At 41.1% G+C, this 26,616-nt stretch overlaps 1 protein-coding gene and 1 pseudogene across 1 annotated transcript; one reads left to right on the forward strand and one right to left on the reverse strand.

Moving 5' to 3' along the window:
• Positions 1-880: 880 nt before the first annotated feature.
• LOC133384110 (serotriflin-like) lies at positions 881-12,877 on the forward strand. The gene is made up of 7 exons (XM_061626038.1): positions 881-940; positions 2,847-2,951; positions 6,107-6,197; positions 8,943-9,088; positions 10,989-11,083; positions 12,083-12,171; positions 12,750-12,877. Exons 1-7 carry the CDS (start codon positions 881-883, stop codon positions 12,875-12,877), a joined length of 714 nt encoding a protein of 237 aa, XP_061482022.1.
• Positions 9,243-9,412, reverse strand: LOC133384725 (U2 spliceosomal RNA; annotated as a pseudogene).
• Positions 12,878-26,616: the final 13,739 nt, after the last annotated feature.

Here is a 26,616-nt window from a genome sequence, read left to right on the forward strand (position 1 = left end):
CTCCTGTTTAAAAAAGTATCTTTTAAAATTGTTCTTTGCAATTTACTAACGAATGCAGAGCATATTATGGCAAATTCAAAGCATGCATTTAAAGCTCATGCAACATTCATTTTGAAGCACCTGAATCCCCACCACAGAATCGTGGGAACTGTAATTTGTTAAGGGTGGTGGGAACTATAACTGTGAGGGGGAAACTACACTTTCCAAGATTCTTTGGGGAAATCATGTGCTTTAAATGCGAGTTGGATGTGCCTTAAATGTATTATATGGATCTGCATTACTTCATAAACTTTGCCTGCATGCAAATCATTTTAACTAAATTTTAAAATGGAAATAAACTACAAAATTTGCTAACCATGGGCTTAGAGATAGATAACCACTATCTCTCAGCCTAATCTGCCCCTCAGGGTGAAAACAACAGAGAGGGACCATGACCACCCCAAGGAAGAAGGGCACACTTAATATGTAGAAGCTGCAGGGGGGGGGACTTACACAAGATCCTTCTCATGTTCAGACCCCTGCCTGGGTCCCAATCCCCCTTTGAACTCCAGAGTAAAAAAAATAAAATAAATCCTATTCAGGCCTACAGGGAGTGCTTACTCCCTGGGAGGCTTGTGGACCAGAGCAGGCACTTTCCAGCCAGCTCCTGTGCACGGCTCCCAATGAAGCCGGCATGGCCCAGCAGCTCCCGGATGGGAGGAGGATCCCTTGGAGCTTTCCACCAGCTCCACGGGCTGCTCGGTAATTGGATTGCTCCCAAGTCTAATTGAACTCAGTGGGACTTACTTCTGAGTAAACACAAGATTACACTGCACCGCCAAATAGTTTAAGCAAGTGAAGATTCTAATCACATTTGCTGATCATTTTTGTTTCCCCAGCAATGTTTCTTCTGATGGGCCTCCTGCTGTTGGCTGCTGTGTTACAACAATCTCTAGGACAGGTATGAGCTTTAAGACTGGTGTGGAACACCTGTCAAGGTATGGCTCGATTGGAGACCTACAATTAATGGAGATACCATTATACTAGTGCTGCAGTTGCTAGCTTTATGTTGAGAAAAGCCATTTATTTTTTATGATATTTTTCTATAAGTTTTCAAAAATTGGAAAGCATGAAGCAAAGGGGGATCTAGAAATATATGCAAGCTATAGTCACACAATTAGGATTTTTCAGTAAGATCGCTGCTAGGCTGTTTCAAACTTTCTACCTTCAGGGAACTGTTTCCATATTGACTTGCTGATGAACTGTTGAACATCTTTTGCAGAGACCCACCACACTGCAACGTATTCTAGGCTACATATAAACCCTTCAAGCAAAGTACTGACCAAGCCTAGTAGGCCTTGCTATTGGCCCACACAAATTTAGAGTGTGCTCTATAATGCTCCAGGCACTTCTCTATAGCTGTGCATTGCAGGCACTTATTGATAGCTGTTCAATTCCTACTCAGTGCACACAGTTTGCCAAGTCTCCCATTCTGAAAAAGGAGGGAACAAATTAAAAATCAGTGTGTGGTCTAGTTCACATGTGACTTTAAAGCACAGTTAAAATAAAATAAACTATGGTTTAAGTGCTAATGTTCATTAATGCAATTTTGCACCTTCAACTCTTTCACTTCCATCAAGACCCATTTTAATTTCTCCAATCTCTTCCATTAAATTGGATCCATGTATATGTTTTTTTTTCTTGTTGATGCTCATTACATCAGGAGATCCTCAATCAGTATCTGGGTAATCCCATAAAAATCCAGCTTCAAACTGATGCACCACATGAGGGTGGGAACAGTCCTTCCTTTTGACTCTTGAGTCCCAAATTGTCAAATCACCTTAAATTCTCTCTTAAAAAGGCTCACCAATGATGTTTTGCTTAGCTGCTTGTACTGTTGTCACATTTTGCCTTGAAGTTACTAACTGTCCTTTATACTATACTACAAAGATAGTTCTTGATCTTCTTGGCCAATAACTGCTCAGAAATGTGTCCCAGCAATGCCAGTTGATTTTCTTGGCACACGGGTCTCTTCTTCTCTAGAGATTCACATAATCTCAGAAGAGCCATGCTTTGGGGTTGATTGAGTTGTCCCTGTATTTCTATATGAAGGTTTTCAGCCACCACAGATGGGTCAACAATGAAAAACTATCCCACTACATCATTACATTACCATTTAGCACATCCTGAAACTCTTCACAGATGTTCCCAACTCACCTGATCAGAAGGGCAAACTGGTTGTATCAATTGGTCCTGAGATGTACAGCTGATGGATGTGTTACCTTCATAATTTCAGGAAACCATATAATTTAGTTATCTATATTTGTTTTAAGGGTTTTACTGATTTTATCTGTTTTATTTATAATTATTTCATGTATGCTTTAATGATTTTATGAATTTTAGCTGTGTTTTATTGATCATTTTGTTAAGTACACTGCTTAACAGGGTTTGTGATTACGTGGTCTATAACTCTTTCTAAATAAACTATAATGATGCCTGGTTTTGTGGGCAAAAGATAATAACTGTTTTCCACCTCATATGCATAAGCACTGATTGCTAGGGTTCCTTCATAACACTTGTCTTGTTTCAGCTAGGTTGGGTTAGGTACCTGTAGTCAACATTTTAAATCAGGATTTCGGCATTCTAATAAGATACAGACATGAACACTTGCTTGTGTTTCACAATATTTTTAATTGTGATTGTGTTTATGTTTTAAACTGTTTTTAGTATGTTTTTCATGTTAAATTGCTTTGTTTTGGTTTGCTGTCCATAATAACAAAAATGAATTATATACATTAGGGTCAGAATAAATATTAAAAAGTGGAACTTTTCAAATCAAAGATATCTGGCATAACTTTTTTTAAAAGGTTGAGCATGGTGAAATTGGTGCAGATCAGCAGAAGGAAATCCTTGACAAACACAACGCTATCAGGAGAAAGGTGAAGCCACCCGCCAAAAACATGCTGAAAGTGGTAAGAATTCACAAACCCTAACCCTAACCCTACATATAGTGGAAAGGACTGGAGCAAATCCCCTAAGAGGAAAGGTTACAATATTGAGGGGCTTTTAGTTTAGGAAAAAAGGTGAGTAAGTGAGGCATGATTGAGGTGTGGCTAGGGAAAAGTTTTTCTCCCTCTCTTGTAATACTAGAACACAGGGCTATCCATTGAAGCTGTACGCTGAAAGATTTGGACAGACAAACATAGTACATCTTAACACAGTGCATAGTTAAACTGTGGAATTCACTCTGCAAGATGTAGTGATGGTCTCCAACTTGCATGGGTTTAAGAGAGGATTAGACAAATTCACGTTGAATGAAGCTGTCAATGGCTACCATGATATCTAGGTTCTTTCTTCCTCAGCTGTCAAGAAGTACCATGCCTCTGAATACCAGTTGCTGAGAGTCACAAGTGGGGAGAGCTCTGTTACACGCAGGTTCTACTGCCTGGCTTCCCATAGACACCTGGTTGGCCACTGTAAGAACTGGATGCTGAACTAGATGTCGACTGGACATCAGGAAAAACTTCCTAACTGTTAGGGCAGCCTTTCCCAACCAGTGTGCCTCCAGATGTTGTTGGACCACAACTCCCATCAGCCTCAGCCAGCATTGCCAATGGTCAGGAAAGATGGGAATTGTGGTCCAACAACATCTGGAGGCACACTGGCTGGGAAAGGTTGTGTTACAGCCATACGACATTAGAATCAATTACCTAGAGCGGTAGTGGGCTCTGCGACACTGGAGGCATTCAAGAGGCAGCTGGACAGCCATTTGTTGGGAATGCTTTGATTGGGATTCCTGCATTGAGCAGGGGGTTGGATTTGATGGCCTTATAGGCCCCTTCCAACTCTACTATTCTATGATACTATGATTCTATGATCTTTAGTCCAATCAAGCAGGGCTTTTCTTGATATTTCCCACCTGATACATCTAGAGCCAGAATTTAAGGCTCTTTGCTATCAATGTTTCTGAAATGTTGAGATCCAAATCAACTCAATATGTGAACTTCAGCCTTTCTCACCCTTGCAGTTTCTGCCAATTGTTCATTACATTTATCTGTCCAAGGTTTCTCTCTTCCATGGTTCTTTTGCCATCTCCCCTGTTGCTTACTCCTATTCTCCTGATATCTCTGGACCACTGCCTATTCCAGTTCTTGTTTCTTAGCTCACCCCCCACTTCCCTTGGCCTGCTTCTTTCTCAATCTCCTGCTTAGAGCTGGCTCCAGATTTTCATGGGCCCTGTAGATGACCTTAGCCCCCTCCCCACTGAGCAGCACTGTCCCCCACGTACTCTTTCAGCTCTATCACCTGCCTCCCCACCTCCCTCTAAACACATTTTAATGCATTACAAAATTGATTCATTTGTCTTATGCATGACTGTAATCTATTGATTAGATCTTTGCTTTGCAGGTGCAACATTTTTAGTTGTGAAGAGCAACGGCTAAGTTAGGGCTGGACTTCAGGGCCTCATAGTCAGTCCTCCCCCCCCCCAATGACCACTAGCAGCCCCAAACAAGGCATCCCCCCCACCAAAAAGCTAGCAGCACAGGAATGTAGGACAAACATATGATGCTACCTTACACTGAGTCTGGTCACTGGTCCATTTAGCTTAGTATTGTCTGCACAAACTGGCAATGACTCTCTAAGGTTTCAGACATGGGACATTCCCATCCCTACCTGAAGATGCTGAGAATTGAACCTGGGGCCTTTGGCACACAAAGCAAATTCTCCACACCACTGAGGTACAGCTCAGTGATATGGGGTGGTGGCAGAAAACAGGCATGACATCAGCAACTGCCATGGGTAGCTGCATACCAGGGGTGATGTCAACAACATCCTTTAAAAAGAACCTCCCAACTAAACAGTTCTGCTAGTGCAAGGAGCTTCCCTGCACTTTCCTCTCCCTGCGCACCCCCTGCATGTCCTATAAATCTGATCCAGAAGGGGGAACACCCAGAAGAGATTAAGGGGTTCCACAGAGAGGAGAGGGTGAGGAAGTTTGTGCAGCTAAAACTCCTTGTGCTGGAAGAACTATCTAGCCGTCTAGCTCAAGGTACCTACAAAGTGCCTACCAAGATTCCAGCCATGCCTGTCATCTTCATATCCCCCTGGGGAAAAGAAGACGGTTGGTGTGACTAGCAGCAGACACCACTGAACAGTAGGGCTCATCTGTAAAAAAAAAAAAGAAAAATTTAAGGGGGAAGGGCAGTTTCTCACCATCAAGGGAGGGAAAGCATGGCAACCAGAGTGATGGAGGAGAGGATGGCAGAGCATCTAGGAAGCTGGAAGACCAAGCATGAAAATTAAGGAGGGCAGCAGTGGTGGGGCAGTTAGGGTGGTGCACAGGGGGGGAGTGCCCAGGGTGGGGCCCACTCCAAGGTCAACTTTGCTCAGGACCTCTCAAACCTAGCAGTGCTGCTGCTCCCACCTCCCAACACATTCCAGGAGGAAATTTGGGTTGCCTGACTTTCTGTCAGACAGCGGAAACAATCTGGGCAATATTAAGTACTTTGAGACATGTATTTCAACAGCACTTGCTTAACTCTCTCCCACTAAAGTGCGTGTGAATGTAAAGTGCTTAGCCTTGGCTGGACCATCATGCCCAGGGATTTAAGCAGTTGGAAGGGGAAAAGGTGCTCATTGAAATTGTCTGCAGTCTGCCTCCTGTCTCTCTTGTGCTAAATTGACCCCAATCCAGCGAGGGACGTGCACATGGGGATCCGGTGCATGCATCCCTCGCTGGGTAGGGGACTGGGTGCCCTGGGGGCTGCGCTCCAATCCAGCAGCCAGAACTGTGCCAGCAGAGCTCTTCATAAGAAGCTAAACTCCTGGCAGCTGGCTCTTTGGAAGGGGAAATTGGGAGCCCGGATTCAGTCTCCTTTCCCCACCAAATGCACAACTGGCCAGATTTTACCTGCTTTGTGTCTGCACTGCACTCCCCTGAGAGTGTACTGCACTGTAGTGTGTGTGTGTGTGTGTGTGTGTGTGTGTGTGTGTGTGTGTGTGTGTGTGTGTGTGTGTGTGTGTGATGGCCTAAATTAAAATGATAGCCAGCCGGATGGGTAACTATGAAATTCAATAAATAAATAAATAAATAAAATGTAGTTTTTTTCTTCTTGGCTTTGTGAAGACATGGAATGAGAAAGCTGCCATGAGTGCTAAAAAATGGGCTAAGCAGTGTAAAAAAGTGATCAGCCCCAAAGAGAAGAGAATTGTGGATGGTAAGTGAAGTCATGGGAATAAAAGCTCTTTCGAATATACTGTAATAGAGGGCAGGAAAAGTGGATTTGCCACTAGCAATGCTGGTTCCAGGTTTGGTTCAATATACTCTCCCTGAGGTCCCACCTACCCTTTACCATTGCTGCTACTGCCCATTTGCCTGCCTCTCCCTCTGGCAGGATGTGAAAGATGGACAGTGAAAAAAGTGGATAAGAGAAAGACCAACTCATTTGAAATGTGGTGTTGGAGGAGAGCTTTGTGCATACCATGGACTGTGAAAAAGACATATAACTGGGTGTTAGAACAAATTAAACCAGAACTGTCACTAGAAGCTAAAATGATGAAACTGAGGTTATCATACTTTGGACACATCATGAGAAGACATGATTCACTAGAAAAGACCATAATGCTGGGAAAAACAGAAGGAGAAAGGAAGACCAAACAAGAGATGGACTGATGCCATAAAGGAAGCCACAGACCTGAACGTACAAGATCTGAACAGGGTAGTTTATAACAGATGCTATTGGAGGTCACATTCATAGGGTCGCCATAACTCGTAATCGACTTGAAGGCATATTACAACCACCACCCTCTGGTCCCAATTTGAGCTACATCCCAGATAGAGAAGAAACAGTAACTGGAGGTTACTTCTCTTTCTCATCCCTTCAAGTCTTGATTGTTTGGCGAAGGCAGGTGAACAGGCTGCTGTAAGAAGGAGGAGTCAAGAGCAGCAGTTTCCAGGGACTGGCAGTGGGTTTTCCAATAAGTCATGGGCCTTGGTGTGTGTCCAGTGATGATGATTCCTGAAGCTGCCCCTGGCCACCAACTAGAAAAGCAGCTTGAATGGGGGCATTCTGAGCAGGGAGAAAACCACCATCTTGTTCAAAGTGGAAACTAACATTCACTGGTTTTCATTGCAAAGAAGCCTTTTGGGAGACAGTCATATTCATCTGCAAGGTAGCATCAAGTGCGGTGCTCACACAGTAAGAAAGAACGAAACCAACCATCTGTCAGGGTTTTTTTTGCCAATGGGGCAACTGAAAAAAAATGGCTACTTAGAACTTATTGTTTTCATTCAATTAAAATTAATTTTTAATTAAAATTAATTTTATTTTACCAATATTTAATGAAACACATAACCTTAATTTAAGGATATTAAGCTACTATTTCTTTAGGGCAGGGGTCACCAACCTTTTTGGACAAGAGGACACAGTTCAAATTTTGAGAGTGCTGATGGCACCGTTCGCAAAATAGTTGCCATGGGTGCGTGGCATAGCATAAAATTAGAGAGTAGTCATGGTGAAGCTTTACCCATCATGAGGTGAGGTTGGTGAGGACAAGGTCTAGAGCCTTTTCTATCATGGCTCCTACACTTTGGAATTTGTTGCCAACTGATCTCCGTCAGGCCCCCTCCCTGTTATGCTTTTGGCGGACCTTGAAGACCTGGCTCTTTACCCAGGCTTGGGAAGGGGATTAGGCTGGCAGATTGCAGTTCTTGGGGGGCTTAAATGTTTCAGCTTTTAATTTTTAATTTCTAATTTTTAGGATTCTGATTATGTTTATATGGAATGTACTTGTGTTTGGTTGTAAGTCACCCAGAGTGGCAGATTAACCTCTGCCAGATGGGCGTCTAACAAATCTCATAAATAAATAAATAAATTACCCATAATTGTATTTCCATACCAGAAATGGCTTGACCTATTGAATTTCTGCCTGCCATACAGCTGTTAAAGGCACAAAAACCCTGTTTTCCCCCAGTACCAAACCTAAGCCAAAACTAGGCTTTCATCCTGTAGCCACTTACCTGGAAGTAAGCCCTGTTAAACACAAATAGACTTACTTCTGAGTAGACAGGTATACCATTGCACTGTAACTTAACTATACAGTGAATTCTTAATGAGGCCCTGGTCTTTAGCTCCTGCAAAGCAAAAAACATACCTAAGACTCTTTGCAAAGTTTTTGCATCTGCCTTTTGAGGAGAGGGGGATTCTTTAACATTCACTCACACTTATTGTATAGTAGTATTTGCAGAAAATAATTTCTAGGCACTACTTGATTTCAGGTAAACCCAATATAGGAGAGATACATCTTGGTTGCTAGGGAAAAAAGAAAGGCAAATTATGGAGATTCCAAGAACTAGGGCAGCCTTTCCCAACTAGTGGGCCACCAGATGTTGTTGGACCACAACTCCCATCAGCCTCAGCCAGCATTGCCAATGGTCAGGAAAGATGGGAATTGTGGTCCAACAACATCTGGAGGCACACTGGTTGGGAAAGGCTGAACTAGGGGGGGAAAGACACAGAAAGGGAGGGCAAACCAGCAGCTCTTTAGGACCCCAGATAGTCCTACTGCATGGTGTCCAGACAACTTATCAATCGCACCTCTGACTTCACTAATTGACTGACCGGCATGAACAGCTAGGCTGGCTTATTTCACATAAATCACTTAGAAGGTACCTGCATATTTTGCTCCATAACTTTCTGTCTAGGAGGGCTGGAGACTTTTTTTAAATATGAAAGCTCAGATTCTGGTCTACTTGCTGTGGGCACCACTGAAGGCCTTTGTGGGTGCCATGGTACCCGCAGGCGATGGGATGGCAACCCCTTCTTTAGGAATTTGGCTGTGGTCTAAAATTCTGTTCTGGTATGGATTCTTAAACCAATTTAGCAACTAATCTTCACAAAACTATACTAAACAATTTCAAGTATGCACCTTTAAATATTTATCAGCCCTTGCTCTCATTGCAGGAATCCCTTGTGGTGAGAATCTATTTGAAGCAACTCATCCCACCACCTGGTCAGATGTAATCCAAAAATGGGGTAGTAAAGAGTCTAATTTCAAGTATAACTTTGGACCACGTTATGGAAAGAATGAAAGTGACGTCTATACTCAGGTATGAACAGAAACCCCAAAATCATCTGGCGTGTGAGTGAGCAAAAAAAGTGTTAATGATAGCTCCCAAATACCACATAACAGACAAGTGAGAATCAGGTTTTGAAAGTATTTCAGATTCATAATGATCAATCAAAGAAACACAAAGCAAGTTCATAAACTGCACTGTTTCAGAATTAGATATTTGTAATCACTGGGTAATGGAAACATAATGGGACTTGGGGACACAAAATGAAAGAACCAGAATTAATTTGAGGAAACATTCACAATTTAATTGTGAACATAAATACTACACTTGATCTTAGCCAAAAGGCCGAGAAGCCTTTTAAATGCATGATAAATGGTTCATTAAATCAGTTACAACTCCTTTGTTAAAGCTAAGTAGTGCTATTGAATGGCCTCACAGCTCTGCCATTTTGTGTTCCTTGGTCCCGTTCTGTTACATCTTTATGACGCCACAAGCCTCTTTGCCGTTTGTGGTACATTTGTATACATGTTGGAAAGATTGTTTGGGATAACCAATCATCCAGTAGGCATGTGGCACAAGCAGACTGGAGGATATTATATGAGATATCTTACAGTGTCTTCTGTATGACAGCCTATTGAATATTGCCCATTGTGCATAATGTCTGTGTGCAATACACAACACAGACACACACACAAGAAACTCCTAGAAGCAGATACTGAATTATTTTTTTTAAGTGATGAGCTTTTTTGTGGTAGCGGGTAGAATTCATGAAAGATTAGCAGCATATCCTCTAGAAATGAATGGAGCTGTTCTATTCCATTCTAATGTTTCAACAGAGAGTGGAATTAAGTGATGTAAGTGATTCTGAAGCCAACTTCAGATATGCATTGAGAGCCCCAAGGCAACAGAGACATCAGTATTTTCTTGACATACTAGATGCTTCTGGGCAAGCAAAATAGAGGCTTGTACAGCCTGGGAATGACTTAAAGCTTCACGAGGTCCCACTTCATTTGCAAGAAGGTTTACAACACAACAAAGAGCAGTGGAGTCACCATTCCATTAGCAAATTGCAGATCTTGGAGCATCCAAATTGAGGCCTATTGTAACTCAAGGTTAGCTCTGATCTTTGTTAGGCTTTGCCTCACATGCTGAGAGGCCTCTGGTGGGCTGAGGGTGGTAAAGTTGCTGTTCCCTCAGTCCTGGAGGTCTTTGACCATATGAGATGAGACTAGCACACACCAGGAATGTCCCTCAACCATTCCAGGCCTTGTAGTATCATATGCTATGAGGCGTCTGTTATGCTGAGAGAGTAGTGACTTCTCAGAGATCTTTCTGGGAATGTAAGGTGGGATCTCCTGGGTTATGTTATAGCCACAACTCATTTTAATTCAGGAGTAAGCCTAGAACTCACCAGAAAACAATGGATTTTGCATCTGTTCTGGAGATGTTTCCAAGGGGGCTTGGGTTTGTGGTTCTGATCTGGCTTTCAGCTGGCATGGAAATTTTCCCCATCCTTGTTGTCCAGGTAGCCATGTATTTGCAATTTGCAAAGATGTGGAAAAACAGGGCACAACATATTCCTCTTACAGTAGTACCTTACTATTAAAGATTTTCTTCTCTGGCTCTCAAGGCTTAATTAATTGAACTAGCACTTCACACATTATTTTTTTATGTACAACTAAGATTCTTCACATGTAAGTCTAAAATATAAAAGCATAGGAACCTGACAGGCACACTTGCCAAGAATCAAGCAGAGAAGTGTGGCACAAAATCAGCATTATATAGGTGACTCTGCTTTCCTGAACCTGATTGAACTAGATATGTTTCATTTTAATTTAAAAATCCTACCGTTCTGTTCTTGTAATTGATTACAAGAATTACATGGACTTGAATGCTTGATTAAAATGTAATTTTTAATGTCCCCCCTCCATAGCTCATTTGGTATAATTCACACATGGTTGGATGTGGATTTGCCTACTGCCCAGAGTTGACTTTGCCTTACTATTATGTCTGCCATTATTGCCCTGAGTAAGTATCAGTTTTTGAGTACGATAGTCTTAATTCTCACTGTGCAAGAGCTCCATGTTAGGACTGATCCAAATGTTTTGTCCCCTTGAATAAATCCACATTTGGGAGGCTCACGGCAGGCGGGAAGTTCTCCAAAGACTGGGAGTGTGGGTAGACCTTTTTGGGGGGGGAAATAAATCCACATTTGGGAGGTTCACGGCAGGAGGAAAGTCCTCCAAAGACTGGGAGTGTGGGCAGACCTTTTTTGGGGGGAAAGACTAAGTGAGGGTGGAAGTGGTACTTATTTAATATGTAAGTAGCAAGGTGATCTGAGGAGCTCTTAATCTGACCCCTGTTTTTCTGACATTTAAAGGGGGGGCAGACTGCAGCATGGCTGCACCATGGGTCCTGCATGCTTTGGAAATGGGACTACAATTGCCCCTGGGAAGATGCTCAGTGGTGATGTTGCATCATTCCTAGGGCATGGTACAGAGGGGGGGAAATGCCTCCCACCCTCCTCTCTTCCCCAGTCCTTCTGCTATTCAAGCAACAGCTCTAACCAACCACTCAGGAAGTATGTGGCACAGGCAGACAGGAGGACATTATATGCTATATCTGACAGTATGACAATACTAGGCAGATATCTTTCGGGTTCTCCTTTACATAGAAGAAATAATTTTTAGCCTGCTTGCTGATAACACATTGATTATGCAAAAGGAGGCAGTATTTGCTATAGCTGCTAGAAAGCAGTGCCAGTATTATGTGGTCGGCACAGCAATTAATTGTACAATGGGTGATTAGTTTTAAGTACATTTGTCTGAAATTTTTACAGGTACAATTTTAGTTTTTCAGCTTTATTTATGTGATTCATTGTGTCATGTGCTACATATAACTTCTTTTGCCTAAATCAATAATAAGAAAGTAGTTTAAGTTCCATGAAAACTGCCACACGGTGTAAGCTATAAAAGTCAATCTGCATATCTCTGATGTAAAGTATATTGCCCTGCTGTGCGATTTCAGAGGGAACTTAGTGACAAAACTGCGACAACCCTACAAGAACGGTCAATCATGCGGAGACTGTCCTGGCAACTGTGAACATAAACTCTGCAGTAAGTTACTGATAATAGAAAGCAACCTGTCTGGATAATATGGACTTCTAAATTAATTGACTTATAAATTACCAGATCACCTCAGAATTTGTTGCAAAACTAGTCCTCCTTAGGGAGTCATGCAGACAGGATTCTGTATCGTAGGCAGGGCCCGGGCCATTTAGGCCTTTTTAAGTGATAGCAACATAACACATTCAATCAAGCCCAGAAACAATGAAAAAGCCAGTTGGACTGAAGCCATGAGTGGAATAATATGGGTGTTTGATGTACTATTACAATATGGACCATAGCATTATGCACCAACTCTAGCTTCTGGATGTTATCCAAGGTCATCTCCAAAGGAAATTAATTGCAGAAATAAATCTGATAGCATAAATAACAATGGTATGTTCCCTGTCCTCAAGGGCAGAATGTTCAGACCAACAAATTATTTTGGATCATTTAAAGCAAATCAGCTTAACTTTAGGAAGATTAAAATAATGCACCATGCAAACCACAGGGGGGAATAATAAAGATTTAAATAATGAGTGGCTTTCTGTCTTTTGAATCTAACTTTGTTGTGGTTTAATTGCTTACAGCCAATCCATGCAAATATGTTGATCGAATCTTTGACTGCGAAATGCTGAAAGCAATGGCCAGTTGTACTGAAGATTTGTTGAAAGAGAATTGCCAAGCCACCTGTAAATGCCCAACAGAAATTAAGTAATATACACGAATCTCACAAATATCAGTTTTGAAATAATGGCTGTTCATTGAAGAAGATAGAAATCCAGCATTAATAGGAGCTTCCCATTGCCGCCGCCGCCACCAACTGGACAAAATAAGGCATTTGAAATTATTGGTGTACAAAAACAAAATCCAAACACCCAGAGCATTTTCAAAGTTAATACGCAAAGAGACCGAGATATATTTTTTCAATCCCTGTGTTACCTCTTTGTTTTTTCTTTTATTTATTGTTCTGCTATAGAAATGCTTTTAAACACTTCAAAGCTAGACATTTAAATAGTGCATTTTCCACAAAATTCTAACTCGCCTAAGAATTAAATTGTGTGCAGAACAGCACTGTTTGGATGTTGCCATCCACATATATGGCTAAAAATGTGTCCAAAGAGCTGAACAATGAATCCAAGTCCTGTTGCTAATGTTTAAGTTCTCCCTCCTGCTGACACAACTCGTAGTGTCTGCATAGCGATGCTATATTTGCAAAGGCTTCCAAGTGTGGGGTTCCTAAAGGGGCTCCTGATAGAAGCCTTTGTGCATGCATGTGAAGGATTCTCTTTGAAAAGCATCTGCAGCAACATGTAGGCATTAAGTGTGTGTTTGCGATGTCAGTTTCTGTCCACAGGCTTATTCCTGTACCTGGATAGGGCTAGTCTCATCTGAACAGGGCTACTAATGTGGGTATAGCAGCTAATCATGGGGGGAAGTGGAGAAGCTGTGGTGCCTCACCAGGCTGGGGCAGTGGTGAGGTCAGGGGAAGTGAGTTAGCAGCAGTGGTCCCACAGGTGGCAATGCACCTGCAGGGCCACTGTCTCAACCAACCTGGATCTCCCTGACCTCAGCACTGTCTCGCCACATCCCTGTCCTGGTAAGTGTCAGCATCACTGGGAGAACGTTGCTGCAGCTCTCACCCTCATGTGCCAGTACTATGTGAGTGGATTCTCTGCTTTACGTAAATCCTGAGTATTGTTCAGGAAGCTAGCCATTCGTTTTATAACTGCTTCAGACTGAATCTGATAATAATAATTAATTGGTCTACTATAGTTCTCAGCACAGCATCCCAACTGATTTTATTTTTCAAAATATTGGGAAGTAATTTAGTTTATTATTAGCCATTCATTACTTTCACTTGTTTGTCAAATAGCTTTTTATTGATTGTAAGAGAAGTCTTGCAATATAAATACATTTTCAAACTTCAGTGATGCCAGTTCATGATTGCTCTTAATTCTGTACCATTTGAGAAAGATAATTCCATCATAGCTACAATCCTGATCCTAGTAATGGACATCGTTCTTGTGCAGTGAATAATGTGGGCTATTAGCAGTAGTGTAAGTAGTGAGTCCATGATTAAGAATTCATCAGATCCTTTTACCATGCTAGATTTGCCACACTGCCACCAATGCATTTTTGGAACATTTTTGGTGGTATGATAAATATGTGGTATGCTATAATCCTATAGTCCCAGGCTATGGTCTGAAGGCACATGAGGCCAGCACCCTTCTGAAGCTAAGCAGGGTCAGGTCTGGGCAGTGCCTGGATGGGAGACTGCCTGGGAACCATATGTAAACTGCCTTGGGTTTCTATGATGAAAAGAAAGGCAGGGTATAAATGTTAAAAATAAATAAAAAATAAATATAATCTAGGCATACATTGAAGATATTGTATGTCATCCAATTTCTCTCTCTCTCTCTTTCTGAATGTGAGTGCATTTACACTCCTGAGCTAAGCACCAGAATTCTTTCTGTAAAAGGCAGAAACAGAATTTTCAGGAAAAAAGTTTAATATTTTCCCCACTATAAATCAGCAAATGTTTTCATTTCCTGCATGTTTTAACTTTGTATTCCACACAAGTGCAGTAGAATGCCATGATGTAGTCAGTGTGAAATTATAGTGTACATGCTTATGGTTCCTCACTATTCCACCCTGCCCTGGGAAAAACAGCAGGGAGTAGAAAAAGAGGAAGGCCAAACAAGAGATGGATTGATTCCATAAAGGAAGCCACAGACCTGAACAGGGCGGTTCATGACAGGTGCTCTTGGAGGTCACTGATTCATAGGGTCGCCATAAGTCGCAATTGACTTGAAGGCACGTAACAACAACAAAATCCCAAACAAGTTTGGTACTCTGTAGCCGCCAGAACCATTCAGAGGAAAAAGCTTATGCTATTAGCTAAATCCTCTGACCTGCCAGAATCTATTGGACGCCAGTCCACCCACATATCAGAGGCTTGTAAATAAAGGTGATCCTGGTCACCATACAGCCACGTACCATCACAATTAAAAAGCTTGCCTGAACTCTCGTAGCAGCCCAATCCCATGGTGATATTCGACGTGTTCTGGAGAGGGTTGCACTCAGACTTAAGTTCTCAGCCTGAGGGTGCCCTCTGTTTGGAGAGACAAGTAGAATGAACAGCAGCTGTGGCCCTTCTAGGACAGTCAGAGTCTGGCTACAGTTATGTGAATAACATGTGAATTACTATTAAGCAGGAGGGGGCAAACCCCTGCCCAGGTGCAAAATGTCCAAAACTCGCTATCGGACTCTTGGGGCTCTCCCCTGGCCATGGTCTCTCCCTAGCCATACCCCTCATTGGCCTTGCTTTACACCCTCCAGAAATATTTTTGCCTGGCTGAACGTTCAAATGTGTCCTTGAACTTTGATGATGCATCTTGTTTGTCTGCATGGGGGATAGGAAAAGGAGTGTGTGTAGAAACTCGTTTACTGAACAAAAATAATTAATGTACATTAAATGCTCTACCCACTTTTGACTCTGGCCCTGACCAGCACTAGCATGTGACCCCAGGAAGGTCGTGCATAAAGGAATGTGGCCCTCAAATTGAAAAAGGTTCCCCACCCCTGCTGTAAGGCACTGTATGTAGAGCTGCCCTTAAGAACTGTTTGGAAACTTCCCTTGGTGCAAAATATTGCAGCTAGATTGCTGACTGGGGATTTGAAGCTCTTCAGGATCAGCCTACCTCAAGGACTGTCTCTCTTACATGAACCTGCCTGGAGGCATTCAAAAATGAGGCATATGGTGACCTATGATACAGCCACTGCAATGGTGCCACCTGATCGTTGAAATACCCTCCTAAAAGAGGCTTACTTGCTGCCAACTTTGTTATTGCTTGGTGTCTCAGGAGAAATTGCCCAGGACATTTTGATGCTATTAACAGGGTTCAAATCCACACTCAGCCACGTAGCTCACTGGGTGACTTTGGACCAGTCAAACTCTGTCTCAGCCTAACCTACTTCACAGGGATGTTGAGAGCACAGCATGAGGAGGGGACAAGTATGTATACCACCTTGAACACCTCGGAGGAAAGTGGGATAGAAATGTAATAATAAATTTAAAAAATGTAAAAACGTAGTTAAGCTCAACACTATGATGGAACAAGTTACCAGCTTGGAGCTGTCCAAGGTCCTGGTGCTGTAGTCTGAACAAGACACATGCTGTCCTGCTGGGCCACCTATCCTAATTATTATAATCAATTACATTTACTCGTTGCTTACTACATAAAATGACTTGAAGTGACTTACAATTGTTAAAAACATACAAGCACATACACAACATCAAAAGAACAAAACAACATCCTACAATATGATAAAGTAGAACAATGGACTTACCAAGATAGGTTTGTTTTATGCAGATGATGGAGGGGATCCTTGGATCGGTTATCCCTCCTACTCACTCCATTGAGTAGGATTATTCACATTAGGTGGCTTACCCGAGTGGGATGGTCCATCTTCCTCTTTAGTTTGCAAATGACAAAGCTTAAATTGACATAAAAAAACAGTGGCATGGCAATATACACACATCCTTGGAAAAAAGGAACATAAAATCCCCCCTCCATAGTAAAGACAACTAACGTTGTCTCCAAGTCCCCACAACCAGGAAAACCAATATCCTCCTTCACCAGAGCAGAGAAACATTCTGGAGAGATCCCCTCCATCACTTGCAGAAAATTATGTTATCACAGAAAGTCCAATATTTTCCTACTGTGGAGGAGGGGAACCAAAAGTTGATGTTGATGTTTTGGTGGAGGCATTAACACCCAGCTTATAATGCTGTACAAAGGCAGATGCTGAAACCCAAGTGGCCACCCTCCAAATATTGCCCAAGGGGAATTGGCTCTGAGGGCAGTAGACTACAGCAGGCACTCCCAGGAATGGACACATTTGAAGGTCAGCGAGGAGGAGGAGGCTCCTCCACCAGGCATCATGGAGGCGTTGTCGGCCTCGCCCTCCTCCTTTGGCCTCATGGCCCTTTCCTCGCCAATGTCGTCGTTGTCGTCGCTGCTGCCCGCTGTGGGAGGAGGAGGCGGCCCGGCTGCGCGAGACTCCCCCGGATTGTTATATTCCTGCCGCTTGAAATAACATCTGCCTGAGGTCCACTTTCAAACAGACCCCCATTGGTTGGACATCTGCCAAGAAGGAGGAAGAGGAGCTACCACTGCCTCTTTTGGCTGCCTCCAAAAGAAAGTCAAAATCGTGGAGAAGATAAAGCAAGTCCTATAAAAGTGACCAGTGGTAGCAACGGACTCACTCAGCTCATCATCAATAGGAAGGGGGGGGCTGGACCATGATTGACCAACGTTAACCCCTGAGTTTGGTAAGAATCCACCACCTTGTTGGCTTGATCAGCCAATGAGAGAGTAACAGTGGTGTGTAAGATAGTTAATCAGCTATTTGCTTAATACCAACTTAATAGTTTTTATGTATGTTTGTCATGTGAATGTTGCCTATTAAGAATTATACTCATTATAAAGCATTTGGAACCATCCTCTGTGTCTGTTGACTATTGAGTGCATCAAATAGAGTGTTTATTGGAGTTGGCAACTGTAAAATGTCCCAATTACAGGTTGGCTAAGGTATACTTGCCTGTACAACAATAGCCCGATTGGCGAAGAGTAACACTAATAATCACAGACTTGGAGTTGGAAGGGACTTGGATGTCATCTAGTCCAACCTCCTGCTCAATTCAATGCATTTCTCCTACAACTGGACACCCAAGTCTGAAGGTGCTCTACTACTCTGCCTTGTGTATAGGCCAAGCTCTCCCTCATAGAGATATAATAAAACTTTCGCAATATGAAAGTATTTAATCCAGTACTTGCTTTTCTGGGAGTTAGGCAATGCTAATCTCTCCCTACCACCTGATTGCAGGGAGGGAGTGTTCATCCTAAATTGGTGCCTGGAGGCTGTGAAGGGCAGGATGTGGGCTAACAAACTGAAACTTAATCTAGACAAGATGGATGTACTGCTGGTCAAGGGAAAAACTGCATCAGAGACGGGGTTGCAGCCTGTTCTGGATAGGGTTGCACTCCCCTTGAAGGAGCAGGTCCGCAGTTTGGGAGTCCTCCAGGATCCTTCCCTGCTGCTGGAATATCAGGTGGCTGCGGTAGCCAGGAGTGCTTTTGGCCAACGAAAACTGGTCTACCAGCTGCGTCCGTTGAGGCAGTTGACTTGGCCACAGTGACACATCGAAAAAAGAGAGGGGATGTCCCCAGAATGTCAAGGAGGGAAGTTCCAAACTGTATAGATTTATTTGTTTATTTTCTTTAAAAGAGAAAAAAGTTCTTCTTAAAATACCCAACGCGTTTCAGCCTGCAATGCCTGCAATGTTCTGAATATATAAAAATAGGTTTAAAATTTTGGGTTTTACAACAAATACAAGGATCATTTCCCAGTTCTCTTTTATACAAAAAAGAAATAGGATGGATCTTAAGACTCAAGACAGTGACACCTAATGGTCTAAATGAAGAATGTTCATTTCTTCCTTTGTTGTAAAGGTTTTCTCAAGTCCAAAAATGTTTTTTACTCATAAGTATTCTACAGGTGTTTTCTATTATACTTCTAAAAAGTTAAGAAAATTATCCTTCTGGTCATATGGTAGTTCAATGAAAAAAAGATTTAAAGGGTTTTCACTGATTTGAAATAGTCATAAAGATATTGAAGCCATCCATAGTGAAAGTGAGAAGTACTCTATTGAATAAAGCATTTCAACAACATAAATGTAAGTGTTTCTGATAATATAAAATCTTTTAAATACTGTATAGAAAGATAAGGTATCTTATATGGATTTGTGCACCTAGATATATATATAGTCTATAGGTAAACAAAATGATATTTTTAAGGAGTTGTTTATAACAACAAAAAAATTATTTGTGCATATATAAAGATTATAAGTGTATCAAATGAAGAATGTTTTTTCAAGATATTTTAACGAAAATTTATACCTACATATGTCTGTCAAAATGATGTTCTTTATATTTAATTTGTAGCCCCTGATGAAATCCTAGTTATAAGGCTGAAACGCGTTGGGTATTTTAAGAAGAATTTTTTTTCTCTTTTAAAGAAAATAAACAAATAAATCTATACAGTTTGGAACTTCCCTCCTTGACATTCTGGGGACATCCCCTCTCTTTTTTCGATATTAATGAATGTCCACACCCTATATATATTTTGATTTTCACAGTGACACATGCCTTGGTGACATTGAGGCTTGATTACTGTAGCGCAATCTATGAGGAGCTGCCCTTGAAAACGGCTCAGAAATTGCAGTTGGTTCAAAATGCAGCAGCCAGAATGTTAACTGGAGCATGACGCAGGGAGCGTATCACCCCTGTGCTTTATTGACTCCACTGGCTCCCAATTTGTTTCCGGGCCCAATTCAAAGTGCTGGTTCTGACCTTTAAAGCCCTAAACGGCCTTGGACCAATGTACCTGAGGGACCGCTTGCACCAGTATGTACCTGCCCAGGATTTAAGATCATCTGCCTCTGGTCTCCTCTGCATGCCTGGGGTGAAAGATGTTAGATTGAGAGGCACGCAGGGGTGAGCTTTTTCAGCTGTGGTCCCCAAGCTTTGGAATACCCTACCCCAAGAAGTTCGCTCTGCTCCCTCCCTGTTGGTTTTCCGGAGACTTCTGAAAATGATCTTGTTCCAGAGAGCCTTTGGGAGGGACTGAAGGTAGAGCCTGACACTGATTTTATGCCTTCTACATTACATTTTACCTTTGTAGTCCCTTTAGTAGCAATCCCTATATATATGTATATGTGTCTGTGTGTATTGTATTTTATGTATTTTAATTGTATGTTATGTATTTTATTTTAATGTTTTTGTGATTTTACTGTTTACAATTTTATTATGTACATGTTTGATTTTATTTATGTAAGCCACCCTGAGTGTCCTATTATAGGGTAGAAGGGCGAGATAGAAATATTTTAAATAAATAATAAATAAATAAATCCCATGTACCTGGAGTAAACCCCATTGAATGCAACAGGTCTTACTTTTGAGTAGACATGGTTAGGAGTGTGCTGTAAATTAATGGGACTGATTTATATCGCCTTGATTTAAATCAATTCATCTTGCTGCTATGACTGCCCCTTCTTGAAAGGAGGCAATTACTACTTCCTGGTCCTTGTCAATCAAATCCTCCCTGCTTGAAGGAATCAAACTAAGGGGGGGAAGGACTGAGCACACAAGTAATATATCATATTTGTCAAAACGTCTTGTTCAACAGCTAGAATTCACTAAGGAACACTAGACCACACAAGGCTCTGGAAACATACATAAACCAAACTGAACCAACAGTAAGATCAACATTCCAGAAGATATGAGCAAACTGCTTTGTAAACTTTAAGTATTGCAGAACATGCGGGCTTGACAGAGTCTTGTGGTGAGATACAAATTTAAAAATAAAAATAAGGCAACTAAGTGAATATAGCTGTCCACCTCCAAACCAGAGGGCTGCTGGGAGAATATGACATCACTGCTCTGGTATCTGTGTTGGTTCCCTGTCGTCTTTGGGGCATAATCCAAGGGAGATAAAATCAGTCCAAAAGCTATAGCAGTACGCCTATGGCCATTGAGAAGTTTCTCCCATCATCCACAAATTTGATTGTAAAGCCTAGTGTTCCAGTGAACTCAGAGCCTGCCTACAGTCCTCTGAGGAATATTGTTTACGAAGCTGCTTTGCCTCCCATACAAGCTACAGTTACACCACAGCATACCTTTCTCCCAACTCTGAATAATATTGTCAGCCAAAACACTTAACTTCCCACATTATTTTTGTAATTTTCGTACTTCTAGAAATCTGTGGTTGCTGAATGCAAAGGACACTTTATTTTAAAATAACTAAATGATTTAATGAAAGCACTTATACAATATCAGAGTTGAACAGCTTTACAGACATTTCCTGCAAAAGTACATTAAATCATCATCATCATAATATTTGTGCTGAGTTAGATTACCTAATTTCCAAAGCAGGAAGTGTTCCTGCTATATATACATCACTTCACAGCAGTTTGAATGTAACTCCTACTGCCCTTCAGAAGATAGAGAACAGAACAAACAGGAAAAGGTAATATAGAAAAATAACTTATGGGGGTGGAGATGATTCCAAAAACATTCCAGATACATGTCCACTAATGGTTTCTCAATTTGCTACCATCAAATATAATAATAAATAATTACATGAAGACATCTTTGAATTTACTGTCAGCAAGGAAAATCATTTGTACTAGACTTTGGAAGAAAGGCATGCAGTTTATTGGAGAGTAGACGGCTTCTGTGGAGGTCCCTCAGTTATGGAACTTCATTCTTCAGCATATTCACCTGACTTCATCTTTAAGCTTTTACTAACAGGCAATGGTCATTCCAGATGACCTATTTATTCATCCTAGCTGGTCTGCAAAATGTTTATTATATGACATCCTCTGTTTTATTACAAATTCATTTTGATATGTTTGCTGGGAGATGATTCGATGTCAGGTCAAGCAGTTGTTATTTCCACTCTCCAGTGCATTTGTCCATCATTTTTCTTATTATAAAAAGTCTCTTTTGCGGGGAAAGTGGTCTTGTTGCACAAGAAAGGCAAGTCAACTTTAACTGTAGAACCTAAATTTGCCAGTGTTCTCTCCAGCTTTTAATGATATTTGAAGGCTTCATGATAAGTGGTTCCCTTTTTAAATTAATTGATAATCATTTTTATGGAATTTCCTTGCTGGTTTACTTTTTTTAAAAAAAACCTGCTGTTTTATTTGATTTTTTTTTAACTGTGCTGTTCTTGTTATACAATTTTAGCTTACCACCTTGAGACTTAGGGGAAAGGTAGACTATAAATCCCTTACATACATACATAATTACAAGCTATTCAGCAAAAGTTCTTATTAAGATTATTAATTGCCTTAAAAGCCAGTTATGGATTTTTATTTTATTTTTTGTTCTAGAAAAAGCAACATTCACAGTATCCATATCACATTGCATGTGATTTTCACTAAATCCACCGGGTTTATTTGTAGTATTATATGGAATGAGGGTGAAATGGACAAAGGGTGCTATTAAGGTAGTGAAAGGTGACAAGTCTTAAATCACTAGGAATACTCTAGATAAAATCATTTGATAATTTCAGATCATTACATGGATTTTTGCAAAAGCGTAGCTTAAGATATCGTTATTGGTTTGATAGGTATTTTCTTTGTGGGTAACTACCATAAAAGGAAAAAAGAAAAATGCTACAGAAACAGTAACAGATCCCTTAAGCTATATTTGTGAACCAACTCAATAATTAGGTTGCACTCTGGCCAATATGCATAATCCCCAAAATATGCACATTCCCCAAGGTCTATTGGGGATTATGCATTCATCCCCAGGGAGAATGTATTCACTAATAGGCAAAAAAAACCCTTGCGGTTTTAGGATGTACCTACAGCCAACAGATATCAAACTTTAAAAAGCAGGGAAACTGGGCAGCTATAGTGAATGCACCAGGGGAGCAGGAGACCTGACCTCCTCTCTGAGATATTGCACTGCCCTACAAATTTGTCAAAATGCAAACACAATTTGGATTGGTCTTTCACAATCCAATCCACTTGCTGTGTAGCTTGGAAGAATTTGGTAACATGTGCCTCTGAGCACATGGTGAGTGGTGGCAACACCTGCAATCAGGACTGCATCTCCAAAAAGGGACAATTACATTTTGTGTATGTTTCAGTTCTTACTTTGCTTCTTTCCTGTGTTACTACTGTTTCTACAGAGAATCTAATCTAGAAAATTATATTTCTCTCATTATTCATACTAGAAATCTGTGTCAAATTTATTTTTATTAATTTCAAAGCCTTTTATTGCTTAGTGCTATATGGTGGTGAAGGCAGCCTTTTATATTTCAAACTGGAGGTTATGTTCTATTTCTATTTGGGGTGCTTTAACAGTTGAATCTGAAGCTGCAGTTTGATGAAAAATCAGACTGATTACAGTATGTTGCTACTTAAGCAATGATTCTAGCTTTTGGGAAAAAAATTAACTTGGCCTGCCCAAGATACATGTGTTCATCCTGCTGTGCTTAAACCACTCCACTTAAGAAAATGTGGTCATGGTCATTTAAAAACATAGAGCACACCTAGAAACTTGCTAGAATATATTTCACCTCCCACTGTTTTATCTTGTGCAAACTGAGACACTCCTCATGTCCATTGGAGACTATTCTGCAGAATAGTAAGTGCCATTATTCCACAATTGTTTTTGGAGTTTTTTTGTAAATTATGCAAAGTGTTGCTGTACTTCACATATTCGCATAAACAGAAGCAAAAGAAAATGATTTACTACAGGAAAGTTCACTAATATTGCAGAGCAAATCAAACTTATTTAAAATGACTATCTGAACTATATCAACTGTCTTAATATTGTTGATTCCTCCCTGTTAAAATGAGTTCAGTACAGCACATGTCTTCGTTCTGTTATTTGGGCTGATTGCAGATGTTGCCACCACTCACCATATGCTCAGAGGCACATGTTACCAAATTCTTCCAAGCTACACAGCAAGTGGATTGGACTGTGAAAGATCAACCCAAATTGTGTTTATCTTTTTACAGATTTGTAGGGCTGTACAATATCTCAGAGAGGAGGTCAGGTCTCCTGCTCCCCTGGTGCATTCACGATAGCTACCCAATTTCCCTGCTTTTTAAAGTTTGATAGAAATATCTGTCAGTTATAGGTAGGTTTTTAAACTGCAAGGGTTTTTCTTGCCTATTAGTGAATTTCACATTGTGAACAGTATCATTATTTCTTAGGGTTTCCCCCATCTTTTTATTCTACAGCAGACACATGTAGTCTCTCACCCAAATTTAAACCAGAGCTTGTCTGAGCTGTCTCTGGCCACATCCACACCAGACCTTTCTTCCACTTTAAACAGTCATGGTGTCCCCCAAAGAATTCTGGAAAGTTCAGTTTGTGAAGAGTGCTGGGAGTTGCTAGGAGATGCCCTATTCCCCTCACAGAGCTGCAACCACCAGAAAAGGGGCTGACTGGAGCACTGGAGCTCTGTCAGGGGAATAGGAGTCTCCTAACAACTCTCAGCACCCTTCACAAACTACACCTCCCAGAATTATTTGGGAGAAGCCATGACTGTTTAAAGTAGAATAAATGTCTGACGTGGGTGTGGCCACCTAATTAGCCAAGCCAAACAGCTGCGAGTCTGGCTTTTAGAACACTGACAGTTGGCTCTTACTGAGCATGCCTGTGCTACCATGGACTCCAATGTTAAATTTCCTAAATAAATTAAAATCAGCCAGGCGTTTTTATAAACTTTTAAACTCCAGAAGATGAAGGTCAGAGTATGGGGCAACATCAGTAATAGGATTACATGTACTCTGTGAACATGGCTGATTTTTAATTAATTTCAACAATTTATTTATTTATTTATTTAACTATTACATTTATATCCTGTCTTTCTTTTCATGATAGAAACCCAATGCGGCTTACATATGGTTCCCAGGCAGTCTCCCATCCAGGCACTGACCAGACCTGACCCTGCTTAGCTTCAGCAGGGAGCTGGCTTTATGTGCCTTCAGACCATAGCCTGGGACCACTGACAAAAAAAGTCCAACAAGGGTCTGGCTTTTTTTTCTCATTTTACACTTTGAAGTCTAGTTTCTCTCTGAGTGTTTTGTGTATCACCATGAAAACTTAGACGGTTGTTAAGCAAGCGTTTCTGAGTTCAGGACTACAAGTTTTGTAAGGTTTTGTTTTGAAATGAGCTTATGGGAAGCAGCAGAATGGCATGGGGGTATTTTCAATTTAACATTGTAGAATCGAAAAATCCATGCTGGCTATAGTATACAGCCACTCTCATGGCTGTATAATGAAATGTAGCCATGTTAGGACATCCCCCAAAGCCTTTTGGGGATTATGCATAATGCACAGAATGTATAGACTTCATGCAATATACGCACATTTCCCAAGGCCTGTTGGAGATTATGTTTATTGCCTGGGGAATGTGCACAATCCCCTCTTCATGGAAAGTTAATGTGCGCATTCTCCATGAGGCCTGAGGAATGTGCACAATGGACAGTTATTATGCACATTAATTGCTCAAGTTACATTCCTCTTAACATATATAGTAAAAGATGTAAATCTGAGTATTCTAAATGAATGAAGAGAGACAAGAAGCTGACTAGCTACATGGGAAATTATATGTATTGATACTTGAGTGCGCTGGTGCTTGCCTTGGATCAACTCAGAGATCAACTTTTGTTTAGGGGGCAAATAAGAATCTGAGGCTTAGAAAATAACTGTATGCTGATAACTACTGCTGAGTTATGGTTCCAGTTAATGGCTGCTATCCAAAGCACATTTATTATGGGAATAAGGCTGCAATCCTATGACTGCTTAGAAGTAAGCCTTATTGAACTCAGTGGGACTTACTTCTAAATAAACATGAGAGCAACTGAAGATTCTAATCACATTTGCTGATCACTTTTGTTTCCCCAGAAATGTTTCTTCCAATGGTCCTCCTGCCCTTGGCTGCTCTGCTACAACAGTCTCTAGGACAGGTATGAGCTTTACAACCTTCATGGAACGTCTGTTGAGGCATGGCTTGGTCAGAAACCTATAATTCTTGGAAATACTTTTCCTCCAGTGGTTCTGATTCCAGAAGGGAATACCTGAAGATATCTTCCTGTTAATTTTCCAAATGCCCTGTGGCCTTTTTGATGAAGGGTGGTATATTATTATTTCTTCAATAAATAAAGGTGTAATGGGGAAAGGTGCAATGGGAAAGTCTGATAGTCAAGCCAGATGGATGAAAACCGCATCCAGTCGCTATAAACCTGAAAGTTTTACATGTTAATGAAATACAAGTTTGTCAAAACTGTCTGAAATTTGACAAGGGATACTGACATGTTAAGCATCATATTCTGATCAATAGTGGATGGCATGATGGGATGGCAGTTCTCACTTGACCTTTCCTGTCACTACTGCATACGGTGAGGTAGAGAGGAAAGGGTGAGGCAATGGTGAGCACAGGACTGGCTCCTCCAGAACAACAACATGACTCACCAGAGGTCAGGTGAGTGCTGCCCCCCCTCATGCCATCAGCCACTGACTGATGAAATTTCACAGAAAAGTTAAGAAACGGTCGATGTGCACTTAGCCCATTTCTCCATTTGTCTTTCTTTTCTTTTTTTTTTGCAAACATTTTTTCACCAGGAATATCACACCTTCAGTACTTCGCTCCGCCTTGTCCCATTAACCGCATCCAAAAATACATTCAAATGTTAGAGGTCCCTGTTGTGACGTAATTTTGTTTGTATTTTATTTCGTTAGTTAAATAAATTTATACACCACACTTTGATATGCAGTGTCATTATGCATTTTTCAACGTATACAGTCTTAATACATCGGTGTAAGTCAATGCAGTTTTAGCAAGGTCATGTTAATGCAATGCCTA

The sequence above is a fragment of the Rhineura floridana genome, chromosome 4 (genome assembly GCF_030035675.1).
Source record: "Rhineura floridana isolate rRhiFlo1 chromosome 4, rRhiFlo1.hap2, whole genome shotgun sequence".
Taxonomy (NCBI): domain Eukaryota; kingdom Metazoa; phylum Chordata; class Lepidosauria; order Squamata; family Rhineuridae; genus Rhineura; species Rhineura floridana.